Below are 9,315 nucleotides of genomic sequence, written 5' to 3'. Positions count from 1 at the left end.
GTGTGTCCCACCGGGCAAGCCACCACGGAGAGGACACAGGATCCCCCCCTGGGCCCGCCGTGCCCCTTCGAGGGGGTGGCCTGGACCCCAAGACCCCCCCAGGGCCCCCCGCAGGATTGCTTCGCCTGCATCGCCAAGCCCCCGGCTCTCCGGCAAGCTTCGCCTGTCCTGTCCCCTTCTTCCGACGTTTATCTCATGGAGAGCAAGAGCTGCAAAGGGGACAGCCTGCGGCCGGCAGTGCCGTGCAAGCACTCAGTGGAGAAGAAGACAATGACCAACCCCACTACCGTCATCGAAATCTACCCCGACACCACCGAGGTGAACGACTACTATCTCTGGTCCATTTTCAACTTTGTATACCTCAACTTCTGCTGCCTCGGCTTCATCGCCTTGGCCTATTCACTGAAAGTGAGTACTGAGCACGAGGCACAGGGCGAGGGGTGGCCAGAGATGGTGGGAGTGTTTGGAGGTCGCGCCTGATGTATATCAAATCTTTGCCACCCAAATGAGAGGTTGCACCTGCTGGGGATGGGGATGAGGAGAGCCAAGGTGCATTTTGGAGCCGGGGATGTGGCTTCAGGTGGGAAAGAGGCGCTTTGACTTGCTCCGGTACCCTCGGAGGCTCCTCTGTACCGTGGTGGCAGGGTGACGGGCAGGCAATGCAGGGCCAGCTCGGCTCGTGCTGCGCCTGCAGGCACCCCGGCGCTCGGTCCCTTCTTAAGGATCCTGTTGGTTAGAGATCTTGTCAGGGTAGGATCCAGCAGCATCGCATCGTCGGGCAGAAGCAATAAGAAGCAACTGGCCAGGATCAGCCGGTGCCTGGCAAGTCGTGGGTGGGAGAGGCTGCCAAGGTGCAGGGCAATCCTGCCTGTTTCCTTCTTGCCCTCTCCCTAATTAAAACACCAGAGCTGGTGGCCAGCTCCACCTCTGTCCCCGAGCTCTATAAAACCCAAGACAAGCCCTGGAGACCTGCCAGTATCATGGGAACAAGCCCCGGGTAGCTGAGGAGGGGGAAGAAAGTGCAGGGGAGCTTTGCACAGCGTTGGGGCTGGAGGGAAATAGAACTGTGTTGATGGAGAGGGCGATGGCATGGAGTACAGCCAGCGAAGGAGCTGAGACTAGGTTACTCCCAGTAGCTGCAGGGGAGAGCAGCCCAGCAGGGATGGCGCCCGGCAAACAGGCAACCCCTCGGCAGCTGCCGGGAGAGAGGGGCCTGGGCTGCCCTCCCCTTCCCTGCCTGCTAGCCTCAAAACTAACTGAATGGTTGTGCAGAGAGCCCAGGGGCAGCTGGGTGGCCCTGCAGAGGAGCTAGCTGATTTGTTTTGGTAGGCAGCATTTAGAGGAAGGCCAGGGCGCAGATGGGCTTCGTCACAGAAGCAGATCAATTAACCCCATCCAGATCCCGTGAGCTGGACTGCGAGTGCCCAGCACTGCAAGGAGGCTGCTCCTGAGCCCGTCAGGGTCTCCGGCACAAAGGCTCATGGTCAAGTCCGCAGACCCGTGCCCTGGGCTCGCCCAGCACTGGCACCGTGGTGCCTGCCTCAGTTTCCCTTTCCCCGAGATGGGCAATGAGCACCCATCCGCCACCCATGCAGCAGGCTTCACTGCTGCGTGGGTGAGGCATTTAATAGCTGAAATCATGCTTGGGCTGAGCAGCATCACCACAAGCAGGACTGACCCAAGGGCAAATCCAGGCAGCGGCAGCCTAACATGAGTGGGGAGGAGGGAGTCCCTTAACACCCCCACTCATTTAGCCAGCGAGGGAAGAAACTGGCTTCCTCCTTTTTTTGTGTCTTGGCTCATCTGAATTTACCGTTAACGATCAGTGTCTTTCCCATGCAAGAGGCACGGTCACAGCAGGCTAAGAAAGGGTTTCACATCACAGGGACACAGCAGTAGCTACAGCGGGTATCTGGGTAGATGCAGTCCCTTGGCTGCAGCCAGCAGTGGGGGCAGGACAGCCTGAGGACCAGGCTGACCCATCCCCAGGGGACAGGACGGAGTAGGGTTTGCCACCTACAAGGTTTTTAAAGGCTGGACCCTTCACTATCCTTGACATGAAGTAGAAGGAAGGGCAAAGCCCAGAAGTAACCCGGGGCCGGAGCCTCATGCCGGGGCAGAGGTGTGGGTTCAGCATCTGGCTGCAAACGTCTAGAGGACATAAACTCCAGTGTGAAAAAAAGAAGCGGCGGCAAGGGAAGGCAAATGGGCAAGTATGTTCTAAATCAGGGAAAGGAAAATAGAAGATGGGTGTCAAAAACCAGCCTTGGCTTTTGACTGCAGAGGCGGTAGCTGATCGGATGTAACGGTGGTACCTGAACAGTCGTGGAGCTGAGCAGGTAGAAGTAACTCTGCTCTGGTCTTGGAGCTCCCCAGTGGCTGTGACTCTGTGGCAGAGGGAAAATAGAAACAAAATGTCCCTCAGAGGTGCAGAACAGAGCTAGCAAGTGGTTGAAGGGATGGCGAATGCCCTTGTGGGCTGCTGTTCGGGTGGGTGGTGGGAGGCAACGGGGATGCTGGGGCAGTAGCAGAAGGTCTGTCCTGGGGAAGACCACTGGGATGTTAAGAAAGATGGGATCCTTCCTCACTCACAGTTACTGCAGAGACCTTCACAATATCCCGGCCAAGCTGGATGTTAGGGTCATTTCTCCAGAAGCCTGTTGTTTTCATCTCTTTTACAGTCAGAAGTTCAGAGAAAGCAGAAGCAAGGAATGCCCTGGGGACAGATGTCCCTTTAAACAGACTTCTCTTGTTCCTCTGCAATTAAATGTAAGGACAATTTAGCAGCAGATAACTTAAGTCCCAGCCTTTGTAGGATGTCTGTGCTCTGCAAAGACGGAGTAAGGTGCTATGGGAGGGAGAGGAGGGGAGCAGCAGCTTCCCCTCCCTGAGCCCATTCTGGGACCTCTGATGGCAGAGCCCTCGGCCAGTGGAGCACAAGTTTCCTGGCTGAAGGGCCTTCAGGGCGCTGATGGCATTAAACGGTTCCCAGGTTATGGTTTTTCCATTTCCTTTAAATATCTGAAACATCTAGCAACCTCAGGAATCATCGTTTTCATTGTCAGAAATAGCATTTTCAATACCCTGCCATAAACATCATCTGCTTTTGCCAGATTCATACTGTTAATAAAGCAGTAGCTCCTTCAAGCTCCAGGTCCATGAGATGTTTCATTACAGACCTTAGCACACCCTAGTATTTCCACCAGTTTCAGCAGCACAATGCCCACACTGGAAGCCAGATGTATGCTTAGGTACACTTGAATATTACCGTAAAGCTGTCTTCTTCCCCATGCCCACTTTTATTGGTTTCAGCCACAGGGAAAACAGTACCTCCATGTCTGCCTGCCCTTTTGCACGCCAGCTGCAGCCTTCTAGATTTCTTTCTGCAGGGAAATGCTATTTCATGGTGACCACCACTTACTAAAAAATGCCAAAAACCCACCCCAGCACCAAAGAATTTATGCTCTTACTCAAAGAAACACATGAAGTCAGGTGACAGCAAAGACTGTGACATCCAAGCCAGGTATTCTGTGTGACAGACACCCCAGCCAAGCGCTCTGAATAACAGTGTGACGGCACGCCTCGTCTTTATTTACACCCGTAGCAGGCCAGATCCTCAGCAGAGAGCTTGCTGGGCTGCAACAGAGTTGCACCGACTCAGGTATCCCTCCGGGGGTTATTTCTAGCATCTCAGGCTTCTCAAGGTCAGCCTCCCAGAGCACAAGCAAGGTGCTCACATGTAAGCATACGTTCGTGCTGGGGAAGAAGAGATAAACAGCAGGACCAGGAAAGTTAGAAATCCTAAAGTAACCTTAAGCCCAGCCCAGCACAGGTGCGAGGAACGCTCCAACAGCAACACTTTGGATTCAGTTGGTTTTCTCACCAGGAGCAAATGCCGTGGCCCAATATTCGGCAGCTCCCTCCCCTCCTCTTTCCCAGCTCCAAGCGGTAATTAGATGCATCAGCGCCTGGTGGCAGGAGATCTCACTTCAGTTGTTAGGAGGTCCATCTCCAGAGACCGCTGGGGTGACTCAAGTCCTTCTCAGTACCCATGATGCCATGAGGCGGTAGATCAGGAGGTGGGATCTGAGATGAGCCACAGTACGGATGCCATTGTGGTTGTATAGTGTCAAAGATGGCAAGAAGCCCCGCTGGCTTTTTAAGCCCCACCAGCAGCCCACGGGGTTGCTCACAGTTTTCCTGCCCCTCGAGGCCACTGAAATTTGCGGTGTGATAGCATGCCAGGACAGCTGAGCTCTCCTGCCCGCCCTCTGCCCGGCCCTTAGCATGCAGCTCTGGGCACAACTGTTTACCTTTCCCTCTCGTTCTGTGTTGACCTTCCCCGTTTTGAGTGGAAGCAGACCAGCCAAATCCATAGTTATTTATTAACCCCAAGAAGCAGAGAGGCTATGGCACCCAACTGCTCAGGCAGGCTCTCAGCCCGCCTTTTAGGAGGAGCAATGGTTTATGGAGGTGGGTGAAACAGAGAGGTGACAGCCCCGTGACGCCTGTGCTGGCATGGTGGACGCACACGGGCTGGAGAGCTCTCGACCAATTCACAGAGCAAATAAATCCAAGGATCCCCTGCAGAGCTCCTTATGTGTAGGGACGCAAAGCTCTGCACGGAAATGGGTTTACAGACAACCAGCTGTGGGCTGCATGATAAAAGCCAGGCTGCCTTAAATACAGCCTCATTAGGCTTGTTATCAACAAACTGTCTCCTCCTGCAAACTGAGGCAGCACTTTGTACCTGCACAGCAAGTTCCCTGCTCCTAAAAACGAGAGGGGCCGAGCCCCAGAGCAGAGAGAGGGGAGGTGGCTGCTGGGGAAGGGACCAGGAAGGAGCGGGACAGTAGGAGTCAAGGGGAGTGCTTGGAGAGGAAGCTGAAGGCAAAGCCCCAAGGGGAGGAAGGGCAGGAGATGGTGGTCAGAGGGAAGGCAGAAAGAGCCCTCAGGCACCGGCACGCTGGAGGTGTTGGAGGACAAGGTGAGCTGGAGATTTTGGAGAACAAGGTGAGCTGGAGATGGTGGAGGACAAGGTGAGCAGCAGAGAGGTGACAGACAAGCAGGAACGGAGGGAAAGGCCACCACTGCCTTTCACTGGTGGGAGAGGGGAGGAGGAATGTTTGCATGTTAAACCACAAAAGCGGGCTGTGTTTCATGGAAGGCCAGGCATGGAAGAGGAAAGGAAATGTGTAAGTTGCCAAGCCAGACCAGAGATGAGCTTTGCCTTGTCCAGGGTGGGATCTCGAAAAGGGCCACCGTGCAGCACTTTGAGGTGCCTGGGAAAACCCCGCAATCAGCAGATGCAGGATAATTGTCCTTACACACCAGTCATCTCAGTGCAAAGCAGGGCCAAAAATCCCCAAATAATTTTAGGCAAGGTGAGAAGGGTCAAAGTGACGATGAAAAAAGAATCTGTGACCAAGGAAACACCACACTTGGGTTTGGGGGGGTTCAGCCTTGTGATCTTGGGGACCTGTCCCTCCCATGCCTCACCTCCTCGGCTGTGGACGGAAGCAGCTTCCAGAGCTCCCAGAAGCTCGTGCAACCAGCTGCCAGCACATTATGGTGATGGTGGCCACAGGAGCATGAAAATAGGAAAAGCTGAGGCTGGGCTATGAGAAAGACACTGGCATCTCCTTAAGGACAGAGTGGGGAAGGAGCCAAAACGTGTATCTGGTCTCCAGGAGAGCTCCTCCTCCAGAGGCTGGCTCGGATGCCACAGCAGGACATTGAAGGGAGACGTCTGTGAGCGTCTGGGGGTGCAAGGCCAGGTGGGAGGAGGTGAGGCCATCCTGGAGAGATGTGGGAGGCTGGGGCTGCGAGTGGTTTGGAAGAAGAAACACCTTTTCATTGCACTTGTGTGCCGCAGGGGCCCTGGCACTTGTCCAGCACTTAAAGGCTCTGTTGCAATATAAATGATAATGGACAATAAGGGATGATTTGCATGAGGGTGACCACTGAAGCCATAGGTGTATGGGGAAATAATAAGGGAGGAGAGGAAGGGGACCAAGGACTCAGCGAGGATGAGGGATCCAGGCAACCAAGGCCTGAGCGGCTGGAGGAGAGCTAAGGAAGGCAAAGGGAAGGGAAAGGGCGGGGAAAGGGCAGGGGGCTGACAGAGATGGTTAATGAGGGCAGAGCTCTGTGTGCCTCACAGATTGGTAGGAGTGGGTGGGTGGGACTGACCACAGGGGCAGGGAGAGGAGAGGGCAGCCCCAGGCGTCCCTTGCTAGAGATGCTGAGGAGCAGCAGGACTGGAGCAGGGACAGAGGGAGAACCATGGGAAAGTCAAGGGCAGGCGCTGCTGAAGCGGGCCGTGGGAAAGAGCTAAAGCGCCGGTCACGAGTGCAAGCTGGTGTCAGGTGGGAGAGGCTGCTGGGAGCACTGGGAGAGGGCTGGGCACGGAAATTAGGGCAGCAGGGCACCCCAGGGAAAGGAGGAGCAGGAGGAGAGGAGCACGGGAGAGCTCCGGGGACCAAGAGGCACTGGCCCCACAAAGGCAAAGCAAGCTGCTCGGCGGCAGGAGGGTTGCAGAGCTTGGTGTGCCAGCCACGCCAGTCTGCTGGAGAAACCTCTGTCTGCCTGTCAAACACTGATGGCAAACACCGGCTTGCCTGCAGCAGAGAGCGACCTCTCCCAGCCGTGGCTGTGTTACAGCAGAGGAAGGGGCAAAAGGCATTTGCTCTGCACAGGGTTTGCCTCCGGCAGCCCCGCCAATGGGAAGAGGAAAGCATGTGAGAGCTTCAAAGACCCTGCCAGGAGCAGCGGGCGGGATTTCTGGCCCAAATCCAGCGCCCTTGGGGCTCTGGCTGCAGGGACCTCCACGCTTCTCACCGGCAGGTGAGGAGGTGCCTGCTGCCTGGCACTGCTGTGCCCAGGGGGTTTCGGGAGGATGCTAAACCTACTGAATAATTTCAAAGGTAAGTCATCCCGGACACACAGCTGACACAAAAAGGCGTGCAGGCTCCCAGGCTGCTGGCTTGCTGCCTTCCCAGAGGTCATCTCCGCTGCTGGGAGCACCAGCCAAGCATGCCACAGAGCCATGCGTGGTTTGTGACCCTCCCCTGTCCCTGCTCCCAGAAGGATGCCCAGAGACTGCCGAGCACTCGGCAGCAGGTGATGGGTGGATGGGCCCGGCTCCAGTTGCAGGCTCCTGGGAGCGGGGTGCAACAGGGGCCGAGGACATGGCACCACAGGATTTAATACGAGGAGAAAAACAGAGCTCTCATTCTTGCTTATGTGCCTGCTGGTGCTGGCTCCTGCAGGCCTCATGCCGGCAGCAGCCTCCCTCCCCACAGTCTAGGATTAATGAAGAGCAGGGGGTGCTTGTGCAGAGAGGTCCTCAGTGGTCTGATGGAGGAGGGGACATTGCTTGAGGGTCTGAGATGTGGTTTTGGAGGTCCCGTGAACTAGCATGGCTCAGTGGGAACAAGAGGTTCAACAACCCTTCCCCATATCCAGCAAGTCACAGAAGGCTTTCAGGACAGCCCCATGGGTAAGCACTGCAGGAGGGAGAGAGAAAAAGTCACTAAGATGCGGTTTGAATCCATCGCAGAGTCTTTTCGGAAAGCTCCTGGTCGATAAAACCTTTTAATATTTCTAGGTAGGACTCTGGGGCTGGTTTTCACAGCCTGCCACCGACATCTAGCGTTCAGCCGGCAGCACCTTGATGGTGCTCATGCTGCCAGCAGCAAAGGCAAGCGAAGGACACGTGGCCCCGCGGCCTGCAACCCTCTGGCCGCAAAGCGGGCAGCAAAGCAGGTGCTGCCACACTGTGCCGGCCCCTGGATACCCCACTCGGATACAGGAAACGGAAGAGGGGTAAAGTCTCCTGGTCCTTTTGTTCCATATCCTCATGGCCCCAGCTGCCTGGGTCTGCTGAGTGACAGCTGACGGGGCGTTTGGGGATGGGGACACATTCCTGCTAGGAAGGGATGGAGCCTGACCACTCATGTGCTGGGCTTAAACTGCAGAGCTGCTGCTGGCCAGCCATGCCATCAGCTGCCTGGCTGTGCCATCCGCTGCTTGCATGTGCTATGTGCTGCCTGGCTGTGCCATCGCTGCCTGGCTGTGCCATCTGCTGCCTGACGATGCCATTGATGCCTGGCAGTGCCATCACTCCCTGCTAGTGGTATTCGCTGCCTGGTGATGCCATCTGCTGCCTGGTAGTGCCATGCACTGCCTGGCTGTGCCATCCACTGCCTCGTAGTGCCATTCTTGCCTGCTAGTGGCATCGCTGCCTGGCTGTGCCATCTGCTGCCTTGCAATGCCATCACTGCCTTGCAGTGCCATGCGCTGCCTGGCTGTGCCATTGCTGCCTGGTAATGCCATCCCTGCCTGCTAGTGACATTGCTGCCTTGCAGTGCCATCTGCTGCCTGCTAGTGCCATCGCTGCCTGGTAACGCCATCCCTGCCTGCTAGTGTCATCACTTGCCTTTCAGTGCCATCCGCTGCCTAGCTGTGCCATCCACTGCCTGCTGGTGCCATCGCTGCCTGGCAGTGCTATGCACTGCCTGGCAGCCCGGAGGAGATGGAGGCAAACCGGTGACATGGACATGCACAATCCTTACCCACTGCAGAGCTGTCCCAAGGCAAGCCCATGAAAGTCCCAGCCCGCAGGATAATGAAGAGAGCAGACCGCGCTGTCAGGATTGAAAACTGCCAGTGGCAGAGACGCTACACAAGCCGCATAGGACCTGCAAAAGGAACTCATTAACCCAGGACTGCTTAATATGCTGGAGGCTCGTGCGCAGCCCTGGAGCTGCAGTAGGATGCCGTGCCAGGTTTCGCCCGGTCAGCCCCTCAGCGCAGATGGAGGCAAGGGGATGCACACTGAAACTGCAGCCAGCCTTCTGGCTCATGGGCCAGGCAAGCCAAAGCCCAGCACTGCAGGGCCAGGGGGCTGCAACACGGTGGGAAGGATGCTTTAGTGCCCACGTGTATGGGGTGCACTACAGCACCTCAGTTCCCTTGTGCACCCTTGGGCTCAAAATGGCACTGCCCCACTCCAGGGGCCACGGGGACTTGGTTTGCCTGGTTGGTAACAGCAACGGGTCACTCTTCCAGGTCTTCTCCACTCCCAGGGATTTCCAGCCCACAGGTATCACAGTGCTTGGCTTCACAAGCTCAACCCATAGCAGAGCCAGGGTGCAAACCTCACCTCAGGGTGTTTTATGGCACCCCAAGCATTCAAATGCAAAGAGGCATAGCCCAGCCCTCGTCCACTGCACAGGTACCCTACAATGTGGGTGTTGCTTGAAACAAGTTATGTCTTTTCATACATCTCCCAATTTTTTTTTTTTTTTTTTT

General features: G+C 56.1%; 1 protein-coding gene across 1 annotated transcript in view; it reads left to right on the top strand.

Annotated features, from left to right (window-relative positions):
• The first annotated feature begins 10 nt into the window (after positions 1-10).
• IFITM10 (interferon induced transmembrane protein 10) overlaps positions 11-9,315 on the top strand; it is a 9,769-nt gene continuing 464 nt past the window's right edge. The window contains exon 1 of the mRNA XM_009288674.1: positions 11-408. Coding sequence (XP_009286949.1) covers positions 196-408 — 213 coding nt within the window. The 5' untranslated portion in view covers positions 11-195. The remainder of the gene's footprint in view (positions 409-9,315) is intronic.

The sequence above is a fragment of the Aptenodytes forsteri genome, unplaced genomic scaffold (genome assembly GCF_000699145.1).
Source record: "Aptenodytes forsteri isolate BGI_AS27 unplaced genomic scaffold, ASM69914v1 Scaffold8, whole genome shotgun sequence".
Taxonomy (NCBI): Eukaryota; Metazoa; Chordata; class Aves; order Sphenisciformes; family Spheniscidae; genus Aptenodytes; species Aptenodytes forsteri.
Note: the sequence above shows the minus strand (reverse complement) of the source record. Positions and strands in the feature narration are given on the sequence as shown.